At 49.5% G+C, this 21,979-nt stretch overlaps 1 protein-coding gene across 3 annotated transcripts in view; it reads right to left on the bottom strand.

Annotated features, from left to right (window-relative positions):
* The window catches only part of VAC14 (VAC14 component of PIKFYVE complex), a 134,354-nt gene that overhangs the window by 50,261 nt on the left and 62,114 nt on the right, over positions 1–21,979 (bottom strand). For all 3 annotated transcript variants that reach the window (XM_020963592.2, XM_078149343.1, XM_020963593.2), the window contains exons 13-14: positions 17,355–17,511; positions 2,802–2,934 (exon numbers count right to left, since the gene is read on the bottom strand). In XM_020963592.2, coding sequence (XP_020819251.1) covers positions 2,802–2,934; positions 17,355–17,511 — 290 coding nt within the window. The remainder of the gene's footprint in view (positions 1–2,801; positions 2,935–17,354; positions 17,512–21,979) is intronic.

Genomic DNA, 21,979 nt, shown 5'->3' with positions numbered 1-21,979 from the left:
CAGGGACTGTCTTCTGCTTTCTTCTGTAACCCCAGCATTCGGCTAAGTGCCTGGCACATATTAGGTGCTTTTAAAAAAGGTGAGCATTAATGACTGAGTTGCTTTTCATATTAAAGCAGGAGGTAAGGACATCTGCTGAGAGAGAAGGGAGCAGGGATAATATTGGGGACTTAAGGAGAGAAGAGAAGGTTTCAAACAACTGATGATGGGAGTCAAAGAACAAAAGGATTTCTCTGCGACAGTAAGAGCCTGGGTGGCTCATGTGGTTATGTGGCTTTCCCTGGCAGCTTTGAGCAGCCTGGGAGGGCAAGCAGAAGAGGAGGAAGGAGTGACGTAGGATCAAGGAGGATCCTTAGGAGGAGAAGGTGGCCGGGGTCAAGACTGGAGTAGAATGGATTGGTTAACACAAGGCCCAGCTCACCAAAGTGAGATGTGAGCCACGGAAGGACTGGAGATCGCCTCAAAGACAAAGAATAGGTTTAGCTGGAATAGGACCGAAGGGCAGAAGGAGACATGGAAGGAGAGGAGGCGATGACCAGAGAGGGGCTGTAGGAAGGCTGCTTATCAGGTAACGGCCAGCATCTCAGGGATGAGTGCTGTGGGTGGTTGGTGCAGAGTGAATGTGGAGGCGATGTGAGCTCATGGGGCCAATGAACTGAGAGGCTGGCGGTTTGAAAAGACATCAACAAACCCGCTGAAGAACCCCAAATAGGAGATCGGGGAATATAACGGGACAGGGATTGTCTTAACTCGGGATTTCTCTAGCTGCCAGGTGAGGAAATTCCTGCCACCAACGCAGATCATCACTCCCTTCCTACAACTTGAGAGTCTTGAAGATCTGCCTAGAACACTGAAAGGTATAGGGACTTGCCCATCAGAGGCAGGACTTGAACCCAGGTCTTCCTCGAGGCTTGCTATCCACTAAGTCACGTCATGCTGCCTCTCCTATGGGAGAGGCTGGGGTGATGCTGGCTGAGGGTGAAGTAGCTGGGAGCATGTGCTAGATCTCAGTCCAAGATTGGACTGAACTTGGGCACAGACTGACTCTGAAGCTGTGGCCCCAGATGTTGGCGTCAGGCACCACAGGCAGCTAGGCTGTCCACAGGGAGCCAGGCATGGCAGGTGAGGCCCTGGTCCTCTAGGCACGAGCCTGGGCCAATGCTCAGTCTGGCTTAGATGGACCTAGGAATCAGGAGACAGGAGCTCTCTGTGGATTTTCTCTTTCTCTCCAAAATGTGCTTGTGAGATGTCCTTTGATAGTTCAGATAGCTGAGCGTCACGTGAAGCCAAACCACCTTGTGTGTATGAGGACGTGTCCAAGGCACCTCAGCACCTGGCGCAGGACCCGGCACCTGGGAGGTGCTCGATCAATGTGGCTGAATGCAGAGAGTGCAAGAGCTGCATCATTCTCACCTGCCTCAAGGAGCCCAAGTCCAAGAAAAACAGAAACACACCAGCAGCCCTCTTATCACAGAGAGAGGCTGGGCCCCTCCCAGACTGTCCCGTCAACAGGGCATCACAGCCTCCAAAGCCTTTCCATGGCCACTGTCCCATTTACTCCTCACAGTAACACTAGGAGGAAGGGCAAGGCAGACGTCAGAGACAGGGCCTGGAAAAGAGAAGGTGGCCCTGAGGGACTTGCTCAAGGTCCCACGGACTCAGCACAGACCCTCAGGCTCGGGTCTGCCCACTGCACCAGGCTGCCTGCCGCCCACACTAAGTGGGAGATCAAAGCTGAACGCCTCATGTGCGAGAGCAGACAGGATTTGCTGTTTCTAGTCACCTTCCTTCCTTTTGATTCCTCGAAAGGAGGAGCTGGACAAAGCAGAGATGTTCTTTAAAGCGTTGTCATACTGCACTGCCCGGCTGTCATCGGAGCTCCCTCTCTGGGGTGGAGGGGTCTGAGGGAAAGCAAACCATCCTCCTCCTCGTCACCCTGCTTTCTGCCTTCTGGGGCTGCCTGGCAGCAGCTTTACACTTCCGATACAGAATGCCACATTCAGCATTTAATCCTCCATCATGGAATGCCTTCCTGAATTTTCATTTAGATGGTGAGTCCCGTGAGGCGGGGAGCAGAACAAATTTTCCATTCTCGACAGTACCCAGGGGCAGCATGGCCTCTCCAGAGACACACCCCTAAGCGACTCCATCAGAATTTGCTTCTGTGCCCTAGATTCAATGGGCCTGAAGGTGACACTGTGCCAGCTGTCACAGGCCGCTCTTCCAGTGACCCCATTCCGGAGTCAAGTGGGAAACAAAGGTTCAGGCTCAGCAACTCCCCTTCAGATCACAGTGTTGGAGCCCGCGGGTCAGGCCAGTCCCCACATACCATGGAGGAGGCGGGGCCGCCAGATTCGTCTCAACAGCAGAGCCTGGTCCAGGCAGTGCTACCGCTGACCCCAGACAAACCACGAGGCTCAGCAGGCTGACTCCCTAAAGCTCAGCCTCATTTCATGCTCCATCTGGCTCATTTGTCTCCCCCACCAAATAGGATCTGACAACAGAGCTTAATAAGAGGATATTTAACCTCCGGGGAAAATATGGTCTCTCAATATGTAAAAAATGAATCTCTTTGTTTTGAAACATCAACCTTGACTTGCCTTGTAAAAGGCAACACTAGCAACGAGGTGTGATGTTCAAGGTGTAGCTGAAGAAGTCCTGAGTTCTCTTTAAGCACAAAGACAGGGTAAGAAAAAGAATAGGGTGGAGGGAGGGAGGAGACCATGGTGGGGAAAAAAGAAAACAGTGATTCTAGAACGTGGAAAAGCAGGAACCTGGTGAGGAAGAAGGCGAAGGCTGACCTGATGATGAAGGCTCCTCTGATCTCCAGGAGTTTGCGCTCACTGCTGAACCTCTTCAGCAAGTTGATCATGAACTTGTAAAAGTAAGAATTCATGGTGGGAGAGGAAGGCGAACACTCCAAACCTCTGGTACCTGGAAAGAGGGAACAGCGCTGCTGGTCAGACTGACTGAGACACGCAGGGCGCTAGGACCCGCACGGAATCCAAACAAATGTAAATACCCTTGGGGCAAGCAAATGTCTACTGCAGAGTGGGAGAACTTTCCTTCTGTCGAAGGTCAACAGTCTAGAGAAGGAAGTCAAAGACCCTGGGCAGAAACTCTGGCTGAATTTGTCCTTAGAGAAATGCAATACAAAATACAATTCCATGCAATTGTTTACTTTTAAAACACAAAACTCATTTTAGCAAACAATATTAAGCATCATACAAAAAGCAATTCAGTTCTCGACTACAGCTATTTGCAGGAGAGAAAAAGGAAAGACAGGTAAGACCCATAATTCCAATGTCTGCCAAACTTATGAGGGGCAGAGAGGCAACTCATTTACTAACACTGCTTTCAAAGAAAGGAAAACTACAGTACAATTTGATTTTTATATTGTCTACAAACATTGGCAAGATCTGTGTCACAAAACAGTTTAACTTCTCCCTGACGTTGGCATCTTTGAAACCACCTGAGCTCATGGGATCGTTGGTACAGAGCTAGAAGACAGCCTCAAGACCAGATGAGGAAGTCAAGAGCTATCTTCCTGCGTTCTTCTCAATGACGGAGAGTCCTACTAACTTCCTACTCTTGGGTACTGTGGAGTCCCTCACCTAGCTTTATTCAGAAAAGGGTCCCTTTCTCAGCCAAACTCCTTGAAATAGCTGTCTACACCTGCTGCCTGTACTACCTTTCCTCCTAATCACTCAGCTCTGCAGCCTCAGCCTCCTTTCCTACCTCAGCATTGCTAACCACCCTCCTGGACATGCCTTCCTCTCTGGGTTTTCAGGATACTGGGTTCTCCTCCTACCTACCTAATAGCTCCTTATTCTCCACCATGTCCCTTAACATGTGGGTGTTCTCCGTGTTTCTGTCCTGGGCTCTCTTCTTTTCTCTATAACCTCACGATTTCTTAGCCATCCCCTTTATGCACAGGACTCCTCATCTCTCCCTTCAGTGTCAATCCTCTATCATCAATTGTCTTTTGGACATTTCAAACTGGATGTCCCAGAGATATCTTAAACTCAACATGTCTTAAACCAAACTCGTTATCTCTCCTGCTAAGCCCTTCCCTCTTCCTGTCAAAGTCACCCTGATCCTTCCAGTGTTTTGGGTTCATTATCTTGGCTTCATCCTGGACTCCTCACTCCTGCTCTCACCACATAACCACTTAGCTGCCAAATCACTTTCCCAGCACCTGGTATCTGACCCCCTTCTCTCCACTGGCACGGTTACCATCTTGATCCAATCCCTCATTTGCTCAACAGCCTCCAAATGGGTCTCCCTCTCTCAAGGGTCTCTCCAATTCAGACTAGCCTACAGACAGCTGTCAAAGAATTTCCCCTAAATATAGATCTGACCATGGACTCCCTTAATCAACCAACTCTAAAGGTTTTCTGCTGTCTCTAGGATAAAATGTAAACTGCTCTGTTTGGTTCTGAGAGCCCCATGAAACCTGATTCCAGTCTAGCCTCCCAGTCTGCTAGACAGCATTCTTCCTTCTGCACTCCATCTGAGGTTCTCTCTGCCCTTTACTCAAGAGACTCTCTCTCGCTCTCTGGGTCTTCGCACTGACTGTCCCCCAAGCCTGGTGTGCCTCCTCACCTCTCACGTATAGTCCCTCTCTTCCCATAAGATGCAGCTCAGGCATCATCCTCTGCATGAAGCCCTTCCTGGAAGCACCAGCCACTAATGGCTTCTCTTCGTATGTATGCAGGCTGTCTATATTTCCATATGTACTTGTCTTCTCCTTTACAAGGCAAGCTCATTTTGAGTGGGTATTTTTTCACTTTGGCCTTACATCCTCAGTACTTGGCACAATGCAGGGCACAGAGCAGGGACTGAATAAGCAGTTTTAGGGTAATGGGTCATGGAGGTACTGCTCCACTGGTACCCCTTCAGAGTATTTTAGCTAAAAACCTTTAAAGGCCTGCTGCGTCTTTGCCATCCTATTTGCTCACCCTGTGGGCCGGAGGAAATTAAAGTGAGGCTCAAATCTAGCCACCCTGTGTACAGAACCTTGTCTGCAAAGCAGCGAGCTCAGGACTCTAGCACTCTAATGTTACCAAGCAGCTTCTATAGAGTCTCACTGGATCCTGTGAAGTAGAGCATGTAAGATCTTGACATACTGGTCCTTCATATGCAACAAGAATATAAACCATATCTGTGTGACTCCCCCCTCAATCATGCCTCCTGCTCTTCCTAATAAATGTGGATATGGAGCATAGATGTGTGACGGACAGGGCTTTTATTTTCCCTTAACCCAATGCTTTATGCCATACTCCCTCAGGCCCCACAAGCAAAGCGCTCTGAGCAGATTTTAGAATGATGAGACAGAGGTAATTTGGCAGATAGGCAAGGAGGAGAAAAAGAGAGGGACCAGGGTCAAAGGAACACGAGTAAGTCTGGAGTTAGAAGTGAGGTTGTACTTCTGATGTGGGAATGGGGCTTATTTCCCAGTATAATCTAATGACCTTCAAAGCAGAGCATATCCCAGACATCCAGGCCCAGCAGAATCTGTACTGTGGCTTTACCATAAAACTCTTCTAACCCTGGAGGCTCCACACTGCTGGGATTTTATCTCTGTCTCACATATGAAGAATGCGCACGACTGCCAACTGAGTGCTACACTCTAAAAAGACAACATGCCTTAATGAGGCACCAGCTGCTTGACTAAATGCTAGGGCTACAAAGACAAAACCAGAAAAAGTCCCTGCCTTCAAGGGCCTTCTACGGCACTGGGCACAGGGAATGAAGACAGCACACAAAGAGATACGCACGTGGAAGAAGATCTGAGGGGGAAGGGAAGAACACTCACAGCCCAGTGGATGAGGAAGGATTTGGCAGCGATGGTGGCACCTGAGCTGAGCCCTGCAGAAAGCTCCAGATTCTGAGACGCAGCATGGGGAGGACTGGATGCAGTCCAGGCACAGGGGCCACCTTGTGCAGAGGCAGGGAGAGGGGCCTGAGGAGTCATCCACTGAGTCAGTCTGTTGAGAATGAAGAGTGTGTGAAGGGGCCTGATGCGCAATGAGTCTAGAGCAGCAGGCCGGGGTCTGGGCTGAGAAGTGGGCACCCTAAAGGCAGCAGAGAGGCACTAGGCGCTTCTCAAGTGGGCTGGGCAACGAGACCACATGGGCTTTCTGAAAGCTACATTGGCACTGAGATGGAGAATGAATTGGAGTCTAGTTGGGAGATTGATGCATCAGCACGGACAAGAGGTGACGAGGACATGGGTGGCCATGTGAGTAGAGGGAAGGAGACAGATCTTAGAGACATGAAAAGTGGTCCAACCATGTATTCCTGAGGATTCTATGCTAGTTTATTTCATTAGCACTCACATTTGAAAAATCAGCAGGAAAAATCCATTTCCCAGAAGCCACCTCTTTGGAAGGCTTTTGACTTTATTCACCTCCTCTCAAAGTTCCCTTTGAGGAAGAAATTAGATCTATTTAGAAGAAGAATTTTTCCTGATATTTACCCTAAGAAGTCCTCAGGGCCTTCTGCTTCCTTGGGAGACACCTAAAGGATGTCTTTGCGCACATTACCCCGTATGACTTTCAGGGAGATGCGAGCAGGCCTCATTCTGGGATCCCTACTGAGAAAACCTGTGGCCTGTTTAGTACTAGGTGAGCAGAGTGGCAAACACTCTTCATTCACCTGCCCATGGGGGCTATTTTTAGTATCAAGTGTCACATTCTTGTACATGGAATTAATCCAACACTCGGGCTTAGGTGAGGCTGATGCCTTACAAGAGGAATCCCTAGGATACAGCTACTCTAACACAGCCTGATTTCTTATTCATTCTTTAGCTTTCCCTACCTTCATGCTGCCAATTTAGTTATTTGTGGTCTGTGCAATTAAAAATTATGTTTTCTGGCATGCATATACACATATATCCATATACCCACAAACACCCAGTACCCTGTATAAGAAGACATAAAAAGAGCTAGCTTCTGTGGGGTGCTTCCTGGTCGTCTGATCTCCTGCCATACAATGTCAGGCCCATAATCACCCAAGGTTTGCAGAGACTCCCAAGAAGAAATGGGACCCACCTGGGTGTCAGCCAAAGAAGGCTTTCTCCTCTGCAGAGACCGATTCAGGAGTCCACCTCCTCCATGACAGAGGTGCTGGATGCCTTTGTGGGCATTAGGAAGAGATGCTACTTAATAGCTGTGAGGCCATGGACAAGTCACAACCTCTCAGCCAGTTTCCCCATCTGTAAAAGCAGGGACAGTACGTATATTACCTACTTTACAGGGCTGTTATGAGGCACCAGCGAGAGAGTGGACGTACAGTACTTTATAAACCTCAAAGCGCTACATAAATGTCAGCTATCATCATTATTATTATTGTTATTCAAGTCTCCAGGTCTTGATGGTTACAGTCCACAATGCCTTAAGTCCCCATAAGTGCCACACTGAACTAGTCTGTTTTCTCTTTGTGGTCCCTCTTTTTTCCATGTAGAAGAGCAGCACAAAGAATTCTGTTAAGTGCTCTGAGTGTGGGCCCAGGCAGGACAGGCTGGGGAGCCCCATCACCATGTTACTGGACACCACCAGCTCTGGTCTGGTGCTTGGGGTGCCTGGCATAGTTACTGCCAGGGAGACAGGACCCCAAGTCAAATGTTCACAGAAAGGCCTGGCAGGAGGAGCCAACTCCACTGTTCTCACCAAATTTTTCATGACAATGATCTTCTCTGATGCCTACTTGGTAACCAAGCTGTTGGACTGTGTTCTGAGTCAGGAGATTAACACCTATAATTTCAAGAAACTGCCAAAATGTTCTGTATTATCAATCCCTACAGTGATATGTATCAGAGCAACTCAATACTAACCCAGCACATTGGAATCCATAACAAGAGCAGGGAGGACATAATGACTGCTTCAGGATCACCAGAGAAGATATTCTTGATTTCAATATTCTGAGGTCACGGAGAATGGCTAGGCACTCATTTTATTTTTCAAAAAAGCATTCCAACCTCATTGAGGACCATCTCCAGTTGTCCTATCTCTGTCTTATCACTGGACCCTGATAGTTCCAGAGGAGAAAGCGAGGCTGGTGACTTTGCACAGCCCTGCCTCACTTAAATCTAACTCACTTGCATGTCATGGCATCACCTCCCTGATGTCATGGTCTTCTTCGAGAATGAAGGACAAACAGCAACCACCACCACCAATCTCATGGACCTCCTCTGTCAACGACTTGGCTCTTATTAATCTGGATGACTCCATGGCCTTGAAAACCATCACCAAGTTTTACAGCTACCACTGGCATTTTATTTTCAATGACACATAATTGAGAAAGGATGGCACAGAACCTCCAGCTTCTCAATCTGATTAAGTGATCATGACACAGAACCACTACATAGGGGGACCAGGTGTTCCCCAAAGCTCAGTCATGGGACCTCTCTCTCTCCTCAGTCCCTTAGCATTCACTGCTATCGTTCAATAAGGGTCTCCGGATGTACTAGGCCTTGCTGGACATTCGTACGTCAATATATTGTCGGTACCTCAAACTCAATCTGTCCATAACTGAAGTTACCATTTTGACCCCATAAGTCTATTCTTCTTCTAAACTTCCTTATTTCTATGGAGAAAGCCACCATTTTCCGAGCCACACGGGCTCTTCTTCCTCCCTCAGTCCCTTTTTGTGACCAATCATCAAGTCCTTCCAAGTGTACCTTCCAGCCATCTCTGAGCCCGGCCCTTCCTCTCTACCCACATAGCCTCGAGCCTAGGGCAGGCCCACAGCACCTTTCTTGGACTCTCCTGACCACTCCTCATTTGGTTTCCTTCTGCCACCTCTAACCCATCCTTCACATAGATGCCATAACAGGCTTCCTAAGACATAGATCTGGGGGTGGCATTCTTGTGCTATAACACCATCAGTTGCTCTCTCCTGCTCCCATGACAAAAATCTCCTAAAGCTTGGCATTTGAAGCCTCTCACAATCAGGCCCCAATCTCCCTTTGCTAACTCATTTCACATGACTTTCCTTCACTCAGGTCAATATTCCAGCCTGAATGAACCAAGACTCTGTGCTTAGCTGTGTGTGTGTGTTTTTTTTTAATTTTTAGGCAATTGGTATTAAGTGACTTGACCAGAGTCACACAGCTAGTAAGTGTCAAGTGTTTGGTCTGAGGCTGGATTTGAACTCAGGTCCTCCTGACTTCAGGGCCGGCGCTCTATCCACTACGCCACCTAGCTGCCACATTGCTTAGCTGTTTTTCAGGAACTTGCTATTTCATCTACTAACTCCATGCCTGGAATCTACTATTCCCTTTTCTTTCTTGCCTTTAAAAACCCAAGCTGAAGGGTTCAGTTCAGGTGCTCTCACCCCTGAGTCCTCTTTCCCAATTTCCCCCACTTCTTATTAGTACTTTCTCCCCTCCTCAAATATTCTTGTGCACTTGGTCTGATCCCTCCTTTGCCCCTTTCACTCTCTACATGGCCTATCTCCTAGCAAAATGTAAGCTCCTTGAGGGCAGACTGCTTCATTTTAGTCTCTGTATTCCTCAGGAGCTATCACATAGTAGGTGCTTAGCGAAGATTTACTGCACTTGCAGAATTTAATGAATTTGGAGCCCCTGGATTGAATGTCAGAAGGACATCTGAAATTCTCTGGGAAACTTTCAAGACAAGACCTAGAGTGAGCACCCATATCTCTGAGCTTGCTGGGAGGCTCTGGTTGGAGAAGGATGACTCGCAGATGTACAGCCAGAGTCTCTGTCCATTTCTCAGATTCTGTGACTTAATCAACCTATAACACCTTTAGGTAGGGGAACTCAATCTGCTTATAGGCAAAGCAGCCTGGCTAAAGAGAAGAATCTGGGCCTTTCTGGGATAGGAACCATGACCTCTGACATCTTTTAGGCACTGATCTCTCATTGGGCCATATTGTTCCCATACTAGCCAACCTAAGTACAGAGGCCACCACGAGCTATGTGGCCAATGAGTATGTGTGAGAGGGAACGGCAGGGCTTTCAAGGAATGAGAGAAAAGAAGGCAAAAACATGTTAGGAAACCTCTCAGATAATTCAAATTCTCACACTGCATTTCTTTTTAAGAGTCTTGGTTCATAAGCTCGCCAGACTTCAAAATTTCTCTGACATGGAGTTCCTGTGAGCAGTGGCATCAGCTGCTTGGGGACCTGCTAGGGGCCCGGGGCCCTCTCCAGGGGCAAAGGAAGGTTGAACACTAGTCTGAACTGTGCCTGGGTTTCTCCCAAATAAGAATGAAGGCCAGAACTCCTACTCTCTAATCTAAACTTTGTCTTCGGCAGGTTAGGTAGCAATACGTCCGTCAGGGATTGAGCAGAAGGATCTGGAAAGCTCTTAGAGATCCCTGGGAAAATCTGACCAGGGAACAGCTGACTCCAGACTATTCTGCTGCAAGGGGGAAGGTAACATTTCTGGGCTTCAGGTAGGACAAAGGAATTCTGGTTTTGGAGCCAGGAGTTCACAAACAAGCTTAAAAGGAATCAGATAACTATGAGGCCTGGAGGTTAAGGTAGCAGATGGGAAGCTGCTCCTGTGCTCAGCATGGAGTGGAGTAAGAAGGCTGAGCAAAAGCCCAGTTTGCCCTCATAAAAACCAGCCTTTGCCAAGACTCCAAGTGCACAGAGTTAAAGGCACTGTCAAGAGCACTAGGAGAAGCCTGCATCTCCCAGTAAATGTGGGGAGAAGTCAGTGGTGGATGGAGTACAGAGTTGGGAGGAAGGGGAGTGAGAAAAGGGAAGCTTGCCTCATCATTTCCCAGGCTCTCCCAACTCTGGGTAAGGAAGCCCTCTGTTAAAGAAGAATCGTCTCCCCAAACTACTTTGCAGGCACCCAATCAAACCCAACAAAAAAGGATTTCTTTTCATAGTCAGGGCTACACAAACATGAGCGAGAGACAGACAGAGAGCTAGACAGAGAGAATGAACACACGGGTGCGATACAGCACACTAAAGCCAGTTCAGGAATCAGAAGGAATCTCTACCATGTTCTCCTCCAGCTACAGCTCCTCGTCTTCTGTGTGACAAAGCTCAAAGGTCCCTCACATCCAACCCTCCTGCATCAGTATGGACTCAGTGCTTGGATGGAAGGGAAATGCTTCCTTCCCACCAGTGGCCGTGGATGCCTCTTGACAAAAGCCAACCCTAGAGCTGCTGGGCGACTCTGTCACACTGTTTCCCCTCATTCAGAGATGGTGGCAAGGGAGCATGGGACAGAACAGCTGCGCGGGCTGGGAGTCTGAGGGAAAGCAGGGCGTGTATTAAGTGGAGAAGCAGAAGAGTTTGGAAACTGTGCTCTTTCTGTGAAAGAGCGGCAAAGCCGGCAAGGCCAGCATACTGTACAGGCTGCCGATGCGGGGGAAGACCGAGTGCTCCTAACGAGCTGCTTCCCATCCGTCTCCCAGACGCTGCCGGGAGCACTCCGTCTACAAAGCCAGCTCTCCTCCGGGCAGCGGCTGCCGAGCCGGGTTCTGCAGATGTCGCCGAGTGAAGCCTGACGTGGTGACATGAGACTCTGCAGAGCGTCTCACAAACAACCTTCTCTGGGATGTTTCGGATTTCAGTTTGGTGGATGTGACGTGAAAGAACCTCCCACGTCAGGATAAAAATAGCCCTGTTCACTCAAACCAGACGTGACAACGTCAGCCACTGAGCTCAGTTCCAGTCGGACGGCCCCCACTCCACCCACCTCCCCTGCTGGGACGGGCGGCTCAGAAGATTCAGCCTCGAGGCCTGTGGGGAAGGAGAACCCAAACCTGGTGGTCTCACAGGACAGGAATGTGTCAGATGCGCGGAGGAGCAAGAAATGCATCCAGGCACAGCAGCAGTGCCCCCCAACTGTGTCCACAGAACGTTCTGGCCGATCTGCAAAATTTTTTATTCCCAAACATGCTTAATTCTTAAAGCCCATACACTTAAGTGTTAACTCCTCCATCCCGGGTCCTGATCCCGCTATCTAGCTCTGGTTCCAATGAAAGTCACTAAACAGCCAGGACAAATCAGGAAGAAAATGGGTTCTTAATGATTTGAGGAGCAGCAGAATCATGAAGGGAAGTAAGCCCCCTGACAGTGCAGACAGAAGGGAGCTTAAGATACAGGTGGGGTTGACTCCAGCGGTTTATCCCCTTTGTCATCTACTGGCCACCCCACAGAGACACTCCAGCGGAGGAAATGTCCAACCTGGGCAATCTAACTTAATCCAGCATGGATTTTTGGCTGTAGCTTTTACAGTAAGAAATAAGTCAATGGGTAACAGAAGAATCTCTAGCTGATAGTGGCTAATGAAAATGTCCCAAGAAAACAGCTGTTGCAAGGAAGGAGGGCTGGCAGCCAAGTGCAGCAATGGCAAGGCGGGGAGGGGGAAGGCTCAGCACCATGTATGCAGGAGGAAACTACAAGGGGCTGAGGAGACAGCTGGGGAGAGGACACCTCCCCAGCTCCCTCTGGGTGGCTCTGTGTCTGGGGACAGGCAGAGGTCTGGCACCAAGAGCAACACCCACCTCCCAGGAGGAATGGGTTCTGTGGCAGGAAGGGCAAGGCGAGTGGAATGAACACGGAGGGGAGGACCAGCCTTGACATGAACTCTTTTTGCCCCACATTGGCAGGACCAGTCAGGCACGTAGGCCCAAACTGTAGGATTCTGCCAATCTGCATCCCTCCAGGTGTCCTGGCCAGCCACTTCTCCTGTAGCAGAGAAGTACCCTGGGTCACTTGGTGGGCCTAGTAATGGAGGAAGGACAAGCCAAAGACCAGTCCTTTGATCAAAGATTCTACACTTTGGCTGTGGCCCTTTGAGGGGATGAAGAAATTATCCCAGCAGGAGTACTACTGCCTTCTCTTTAAGGGCTTAGCAAGGCTCTCCCACCTTCTAGTAACCAAATGGTAAAAGGGAGGGGGGGAAAAGCACAGAAATAAGCTGAGTCACACCAGGCCCAAAAGGTTTTCCTCATTCTGGGCCACCAGGCTTAGGAGCCAGAAACACCTCCAGAAAACACCGAGACGTCCGCCCCTGCATCTTCGTGAGAAGCAGCATGTGGATTTGGCCTCTGTCACCGCTGCCATCTCCGGCAGTCACGCTATCATCTCACACCAGCCTCACAAACTGCTCTCTTTCCTGGCCTGGGATTCCACGGACACAAGTGTCTCCAACAGACGAGACCAAGTAACAGGGATGAGGAGTGCAAAGGGAAAGGCCAAGCAGCCATCACCTCTGGGGCAGCCCAAGAGAGGAAGGCCCCCCCGCCCATGGCAGCCACATCACAACAGGCCGGGGCAGCACTGACCTTTCTTCCACGATGTCATTTTCTGCTTCTTGTCACTGTACCCAAGTCCCTGAGAGCTTTGGCTTTCAGACTCAACATGAAGGGAGGGGCATTCAGTTTCCTATAAAATCTTACGGTTTTCCCTAGATGCCCTGTCTCCTATGCTTTAAAAAAAACACCACACAACTCTTCGCACATGTGATGGGGGAAGGGGAGGGAATCAAACCGATAAAAAGAAGCAGCAAAGCAGAGCTTAGACTGTTAAGTCCTAACAGCTACACTCCTGAGAATGGGAGGGAAGTCGTTCCCCAAACAGGAGCCTCTGGTTTATGTATGCAGCAAGAACAAGACACAGAAAAGACAGCCTCTCCTCCCCTCACCACATTTCATGAGTCTGAGAAACCAAGTGGGAAAGGGCTGCCCAGAGGGCAACTTTGACTGACGGTTTGCTTCCCCCAGTGACCCCAAACCTCTTCAGCCACTGGCGCGTCCCTTCACCTTCCAGAGAAAAGGCCGTACCGGCTGGGCCCAGGGCCAGGGCCTCTGTCTATTCCAATACTTGCTGGGTTCCTTCTGGGTTGATAATATTGCCTCACTGGGCCTTTGTCTCTCTGTCAGTATCCCCGATATTCTTAGAAGGGCAGGACGGTCAAGGAGACCACAGAGTTTAGTGAACAGCTGTCCATAATTCTTTTCAGGCTAGGATTCCCTCCTGATCAGACTATTTCATCATTTCTTTAAATTTGGAGTGAAGTATATCGTGGTCTTTGCCAGGCCCATGGCCCTGGAAGCAGACAGAGCAACAGACCCCTTGCTTTGCCTCCCTTATAACTCCACCCGCTCCATGTTTCAGAAGCACCTAGGCCAAAGAGAGATGCTTCGGATCCCCCAGGATAACCTACTCACTCTTCTAGACAATAAGGACCCAGACACGAGACAGACCTAAGGCTTTGCCAGTCCCTACTTGGGACAGGGTACTCGCCCCATCTTCTCCCTACCTAGCTGGGACAAAACAACTCAAAAATCCAGATGTGCCATTGTCCCTCAGGCCCTCTGCTGGTAAATTCTAAAGAAAACCAGTGCTTTAGAGGACCACCCTCACTTTGTGGAGACTGTCTCCTTTGTTAGAAAAGGGGTCTCTAAAGATGGGGATACTAGGATCCTGTGGGATCACAGGAAGGCCTCAGCAAGAGAGTGGCCTTAGCATTTGGCTGTGCCTTGAGACTGGCACTCTCTCTGACCGTTCCGCCTCAAATAACTTTGTGTTTCAGTAACTCTGAGAATCAGGGAATATGATAAATCCTTTCCTGGCACCAGGAGACATGAGGTGTTGACGCTAAAGCACTCGCCTCTTCCGCTGGCCTCCTCCCCACAGGATGTGTTCTCCTGGCGGCTGCCCCTCCCCACCCACAAGCTGTTCTCAATCTTAACCTCTCTTCTCTCTTGGGTCCTTCCCACTATGAGGAAGACAAAGTCTGCCAGATCTCAATGCTCCAGGACAACGTACTCTCCTCTTCTAAGCACTGTTCCACAAATTACTCCATCCGCCGCAGTTTTAAGTTGTGAGGCTAAGAGAGCACCCAGTTCTTAGCCTTGCTGGGGGTGAGGAAAGGAAGGGGAAAGATGGTCTGTCAGAGCGGAAGCAATCCTGAGCAAGACTCAGGAAGTGGGATGTTGCTTTCCTGACTGCAGCTACTGAATATGCCTCAAGGAAGCCTAGTTCAATGGCATGGAAATAAGTGTATCCTGGGCAGAATGGGAAAGAGAAGTCAGGGTGAGATTGGGACGCCCTTCCCTTTTCCTTTTCCATCTTTATTGAGAGCTAGGCGGCAGCCAAGGATTGGATGCGGCTAGAACGTAACTGATGAGGAAGAGGGTTCAACCGTACCCTCTTTCTGCAAAAAGAAACAGGCCAGTTTATTTGGGGTAAGCTCACATCTTTTCATTTCCTTCCTTTACAAGACCTCTGCCCCCACACATCTCCTTTCCCAGACAGTCAGGCAGCATAGGAGGGGGGTCTGAGGGAAGGGGATCCTGGCTCTTCGCTCCTAGTCCACTGAGAGCAGCTCACATTTGCAGGGCACTTTGGGGGCGTATTTTCCTCAGCTCCCCTGTGAGAGGGTAAGACAGATATTATCTGCCCCCATTTTACAAAAGAAGAAACTGAGGTTCAGAGTGGTTAACGGATCTAGGAAGTGTTACCCCAGGCCTCCTGATCTCAAGGCTCTTGTGCTTGCTACAAGACCAGCCAGGGTGCTGGGATGGGGTGGCTACTGCTGCACCCCCACAGCCACTGAAATGCAGCGCAGGGCTAAGGGAGGGCCTCTCAGAGCTCCCTCCGCATCAGCAGTGTCCCACTGGTCAGCGATCACCACGAAGGACGAGAGACAACAAACAAGGCTCATGTCTTTGGGAAGGAGAATGTGAGTAATGTCCAAGGATGTGGACAACTGCTGCCCCCTTAGACGGGGTCACCCTAAGGGAAGTGCCGGAGACACCCCAGGCATCACCAGGGCATACCATCAGGGTCATTCTATTTCTCCTGACAGGCCAAGGACAAAAGGAGTTGGGGCACACACTGGTGGAAAGAAAGAAACTATTGACAATACATGAAAAAAAATGTTGAAAATCTCAAAGAATCCAAGAAATGCAAATTAAAATAAGTGGGAGATTTCACCTAGCATGCATCAACCTGGCAGAACAATGAAAGAGAAAGGCCAATGCTGGCACAGGAAGGGCAAACCAGGCGTGCTATAAGTACACTGCAGAGGAGTCAGAGGCTGGGCCATCCTTTTCGGAATGCAATAAGGAACTGTACAATCACAGCCATAAAAGTATGCAGAGCTTGTGACTCCATTCTTGGGATTATTCCCCAAGCAAGTTACTGACAGAGAAACAACCCAACCTGTATAAAAATATTCCTAGCAACACATACAAACAGCAAAAGACAGGAAACAAAGAACGTGCCCATCGGCTGGGGAAAGGTTAACCACACTGGCTAATGAATGCAGGAAGAACACGGCACACTAAGACGTGAGACATCTAGAAAGTCTAAAGGACGGGAAGATGTAGGGGAAGCAAAGCAGAGTAGAGAAAGCAGAAGCAAAAACACGTCCCCATCAACTGTGTCCGCAGGGAGCGGCGACGTGGGTGAGGACAGGTGGTCACGGCGCTGGGGAAGGCACAGAACAAACAGCCAGCCAGAGGGCTGTTCACAGTTCAAGTTTATGGACACACAGAATCACTGAAAACCCACTTCACCTTGCATGCTCCTTACTCTGTACTTGACGATAAAAGTTAAAATAAAACTTACATGGAAAACAAAACAATAAACCTCTAAACTGGAAAGGTGACAAGAGGCGAAGCATGGGAAGGTGAGGCAGAGCCTCCAGTGGCCTCTGCTCCCCTGGTCTGCTCTCCAGCATCCTGTCTGAATCATTCTTATCTCCTGTCTGGGCTGCCTGCCTGTCTACTATTTTTAGATTTTTAATGAAAAAGGTGCTGTCAGCCTGGTCATTGTGCACCTGAGGCCACCCCCAGTCCTCAGGCCCCTGACAAAGGGCACAGGAGGCTCTGTCCCTGCAACATAGACAACTCCATGAGGGGCAGGTGCTTGATCCAGAGGGCCCCACGTCCTGAGCGGGCCTGGAGCTCGTGGAAGTCAGGTTCAGGATCCGGAGCTGTTCCAGGGGAAAAGTTATGTGAAGCCCATTAGTTTTACAGTGAGTGAATGTTACTGAGTGCCAACAGAAGTGACTGGTCCAGGTGTGGAGGAAGGTCGATATGAAGGGAAGAAAGGTTTTTCCTCATCTCCTACAGCTTGAGGTGGGATCAGAGTGGAAAGGAAGAAGTCTCTGGACATCTGCAGTCCTTCAGAGGGGGAAAGAAATCATTGACAGGAAACTTTCTGATCACTTAGGCCTGAGAAACTCTATACTCAGACCCTGGCTGAGTTCCAGGGCTAAAGAATGATACAGTCCAGTAAACTGCCCTGCTTCTGGAGAAAAAAAGGGATACCCGTCTTGTCAAGGCCCTCAGGGTCAGGGAGGCAGGGCAGAGCTTCTTCTAGCACGCCAACTCCAGGGGAATGCTTACCTGGGGGACCCAGCAGGCTGGTTCTGCCGGAGGTGGGCGCCTGCAGCTCCGAGTGGTTGACCCGCAGATTGGGACTGTCGAAGGGGCCAGGACCTTCTGTTTGGCCTGCGGGGGATGATGCAATTTCTGCCAAAACCTCCAAATCCTTCAGGATAACCTTAGGGGAGAGAAACAGAGTAGCAGGGGATGAGAGCTAGAGGACAGGACATAAGCTGGGGAGAAGCTTAGTAGCCCTTTCCCCTTCATAAACTGAAGGCTTAACTCTGAATATGGAGGAACATGACAGGCAAGATTAAAAATCAGATTTCAAGATGTGGGAAGGGGAAACAAAGTCAGCAAATCTGGCTGGTTGCGAGAACTGTCTGAGACCAACAATGAGAAAGCACTTGAAATGTTACATAAATGTAATGTGATGTGATGGCCGATAATAAGAAAAACAGTATAATTTATTGAAGAGGGAATCTTGAGATCTAAAGGCTGCCGACCAACCCATAACTCACTGCCCTCTTTGTCTGTGGAGAATTAAGTCCCTGGATAAGAATGAGGGGAGCCCAAGGGGAAAAGGGACCAATGAGCGACCCGGAGTCTTGGACTTCAGCTCTTTATAATTCACTGCCTGTGTCTGTTTCGGCATCTCCCCCTGGGCCTGTGGTGAGCCCTGTGTGATGCTATGTAGTATTTCCCCCCTCAGTTTCTCCTCTTGTTTAAGGCATTATGCCACAACACTGAGAAAATGATGTCAAGCAACCCTGGCCCATCCTGGCCTGAGGAGCAAGGGTGTCCTGAGCTCTTCTCCTTCATGCTACAATTCAGAAGCTCTGTGATTTCACTGATGTGAACAGTACTTCCACTTCTACCAAAAGTCACACCTCTTCTACTTCTTATTGATTTCATGAGTGGTTCAGACTAAAAACTGTAGTCTCCCATGGCCAGGCAGTCTTTCGGTGACGAGCCTGTCTCTCTATACTCCACTGGGTCCATGCTGAGGGCAGCCACTGCACCAGGAGAGGCAGAGCAGCAGTTCAGATCGCCCAGGATGGAGACCAGGCCAGAGTGGAGTTAGGCACAAACACTATGTTACATTCCCGACAACCCTAGTGATGGCATCCACCCTCATCACTGACCAGCACTTGTCTGAGTAATCAGTACATTCTCATGTTTCAATATCAATTCCCCTCCCCCTGAAACAAGTCCCTCTAGGGCTCTGCTCCGGGTATTCTGCTCTTCCCACTATACAGTACACACAGGGCACTGTGACTGCAGCAGTTCAGACCCACAGGCCTGGCAGGGGCACTAGCACTGCCCACTAGGGCATGTCAGGAAGTGTCCCTTCACTCTAAGATGGAGCCGTCTGCCTTCTCTCCGCCATCCTGCCTGGCACTCTCATTCCCTCAAAGGACTCAGCCGCCAGCCTGCACACTGACACAGCTGTATCTCGATGCCTCTTTTTTGCTGAATGATTGCCCTTCTGGTGTGGCACAGCCCTCTGCTCCTTCCAGGAAGCCAGATCCCATTCTCAGTCCAGCCCCAGATCCTCCCCTCCATTTCCTTCTTAGGTCCAGTCTGACCTTCAAAGTCCACTCTTCTGTTCACATGCCTTCAAGCCTTCTCCAAAGCAGCACAGGGTGCTTGAAATGTCTCTTCTTCAACAAGTTACTAAGCAATTTCTCCTATCACAACAGGAACTCCTGAAATCTAAGCCCTTCCATGAAGCCTCCCTAAACTGATCAGAAGAGAAGGGAGGGTTCCTTCATCCCACATAGTATGGGTACAGAACTAATACACTTACTTTCCCTGAGCTCTAATCAATTATAGAATTACCTTTGTCTCATCCCTAAAATCCACTTATTATTGACCTATATGACAAACACTTAATTGTCCTTTGACGAGTTCAGAACTTTATTCTGTTTTCAGTAAATGAATTTATGATGAAATGGATGAAAAGTCAGTATCCCCTCATTCTGTACACATGTGGGTGTGTGTATACTTAGCAACATAAACATAGGATAACAGCAGGAATGCTACCAGAGGGCAAAGCAGTGTCCAAACGCCACGGCAAAGTGTTTCAGAGCTCTTAAGAGATCAGAATTCAGCAAACTGGCAAAACAAGGGCTCAGAGACACAGGGAAGGTGCCTGTGTTCACAAACATGGTAAATAATTGCCTGCAGCTCTCCACTGGGAAAAGTAGCCAGCAGGCTGAATGCTCTATGCCCCAGTGACAGAAGGAAAAAGGAATGGAGGGGATGAGAAGGGGAGGGGATGGGAGGAAGCAGAGAAGAAGCCAGGAAGACCATTGTGCTATCAGGGAGGATGCCACTGCCATGCTAATGGCTGCTTCCATGCTCCCTGACTACTTGGGACATGTGGACCCCGGGCCACAGGAACTATTTCCTCCTACTGAGCAAACATACATCTCCCTCCTTTATTTTATAAAGGAAGACAACTCTTACATCAGGAGGGGACATGACTTGCCCAAAGTCAAACAATGAGGCACAAGCCACGTGACCTTACATCTCTAAGGGTTTTCAGCCTCTTGGCCACCTCCAGCTAGCTGCCTAGCTCACCTCCCATCTCTCCCAGAAGAGGGACGACTTGAGACATCAGGCAAACACAGGGAAAATGTGATCACGAAGAGAAAGGAGTCAATAAACTGAGGCCCACCTGGCAGCAGCTGGCTGGGAAGACGCATTCAGGTGAGGCTCAGGGATGTCTATGTTCGGCATCTATGGTGGGGCCCAACACTACCGTGCTTAGCCTAGCGCTTCGAGCACTACAGGTGCTTAACAAATGGAGGCTGCTGACCCAGAGGTCTGGTTCTCTGAGACAACCAGCAAACTCTCTTAGCACAGAGGGCTGAATGCAGAGCCTCCTCTGCCACAGGGGTGGCCGGGTGCCCAAAAGGGCAGGGCTGGCTTTCATGCTGCCTGGACAGGCACCTACTTTTGGCACGCGTCAGTCTCAGGTTAAAAGATACACTGACGCACGTCGTCCATCGAGTGCCCAACCTGTGACTCCCTATCTAAAGCAGGCCTGAGCTGTGACAGTCTGTGATCCTGTGGCACAGTTTAGATATTGAATTCTCTTATTTTAAAAAGTTTAACACCAAGTAGCAAATTAAATTTTGGTTATACAATTACAGTACAAAATTTAGCTTTTGGGTTCCAAAAATAACAGCCAGTCTTTGGTACCTGATGGCTGGCAAAAGCCCACCTGTCTCAGAAGAGAGCTCAGAGAACTGTCATCCCTGGCTGCAGGCTTACCCACTTCTCAGACACAACTTGGGAAGAAAGCAGAGGGACGGGGAGGGGAATGACTTGCTCTGTGGCATCTGAGGCTATGAACCCTGGCCTCACACTCCGGCTGAAGGGATCAGCTGTGCAGCAGCAAAGTCCAGAGCCTTGGGTTCCAATCTTAACTTAGTCTTGGCCTCTGCCTCTGGTCAAGTCACTTCCTCCATCTATGCCTCCCTCTCTTTGGGAAGAATGGCAATTAGAGAGTTAAGAGGCAGTAGAAGCACCAGCATGGAGCACAGAAAGACCTCTCCCCGCCCCCACCAAGGCTCACCTGGGTCCTCAGAATCACAGGGTTCAGGGCTGCAAGGGGCAAAGGGGCCACCCTTTCGGGTGCAGTTTCAGACTTATTTCCTGGTCTTTTAGGATCTCTAAGCCTCAGAGGTGGGACAGCCCTTGGGAACATACGAAGGGACATCCCTGAGGCAAGGAGATAAACATAAAGGTCCTCTTTACAGGATGCACAACAGCCCTACAGAAACAGATGTCATGCTACTTTTCTCCTGATCTCCTACCTCCAGAAAAACGAGTACTGCCTACTTCTCCTTGGCTGGCTAGGCTGTCTTCTTTCCTGGCTGGGGTTTTCCTGCAAGGCCTTGGCTCTTGGAATTGGATAAGGCCCTGGGAAGTCAGGAGCAAGCCAGACAATTAGTATGCACTGCACAGCCGTTTGCAAAATGAATATAAAACACTTGTGCTTTCTTTTTGTGTGTGAGAGAGGGAAAGGGAGGAAGGCTACAAGAAAGCAATATTCTGCAGTAACAGGAGTGCCTGCCATTGTCATGGCAACAGGCTGGGTGTTAGAAAGGCACATTAGCTGGGTCCCTTCGTTCCGAAGTGGGGTGGCCATTAGCACAGTGAAAAGACCAGTGACAACTGGCTACTAGAAACACTGGACAAAGCAGCTGGGGAAGGGCCTACAAAGGGGAAAGGGGCAAAGACTTCTTTGCCTTCTTGCCTTCCCATGGCTTATGGAGCAAAGCCAGGCTCTAAGACCGGCAGACCAAAGCAAATGCTCCTCTCTAAGTCCAAGGAGGGTCTGTGGGGGGTGGAGTGTCCCCCCTCTTTAGAGCAAAGTGAGCTAGGTTACTTCTCCAATCCCCTACAGAACCCTCCCAAAAGATGAACCCTGATGTTCAAGGATACATCTACCAATCTGGATGTTTCACTCTGCTGTGGCTCCTCCTCCATAACCTTAAGCTTACAGGGACAGGCTGGGCCAACCTTCACTGCCAAACCAGCAGGTCAGGAGGCCCCAGCAAATGAAGCCATTGCTAGGCATACAGTAGGTTCTTAATAAATACCTGAAAACTGGCCAGCCCCCCCCCCCCCTT

The sequence above is a fragment of the Phascolarctos cinereus genome, unplaced genomic scaffold (assembly GCF_003287225.1).
Source record: "Phascolarctos cinereus isolate Bilbo 61053 unplaced genomic scaffold, phaCin_HiC Scaffold_2;HRSCAF=192, whole genome shotgun sequence".
Lineage (NCBI taxonomy): Eukaryota > Metazoa > Chordata > Mammalia > Diprotodontia > Phascolarctidae > Phascolarctos > Phascolarctos cinereus.
The sequence above is the reverse complement of the archived record's forward strand: the minus strand, read 5'-3'. Positions and strand labels throughout refer to the sequence as shown.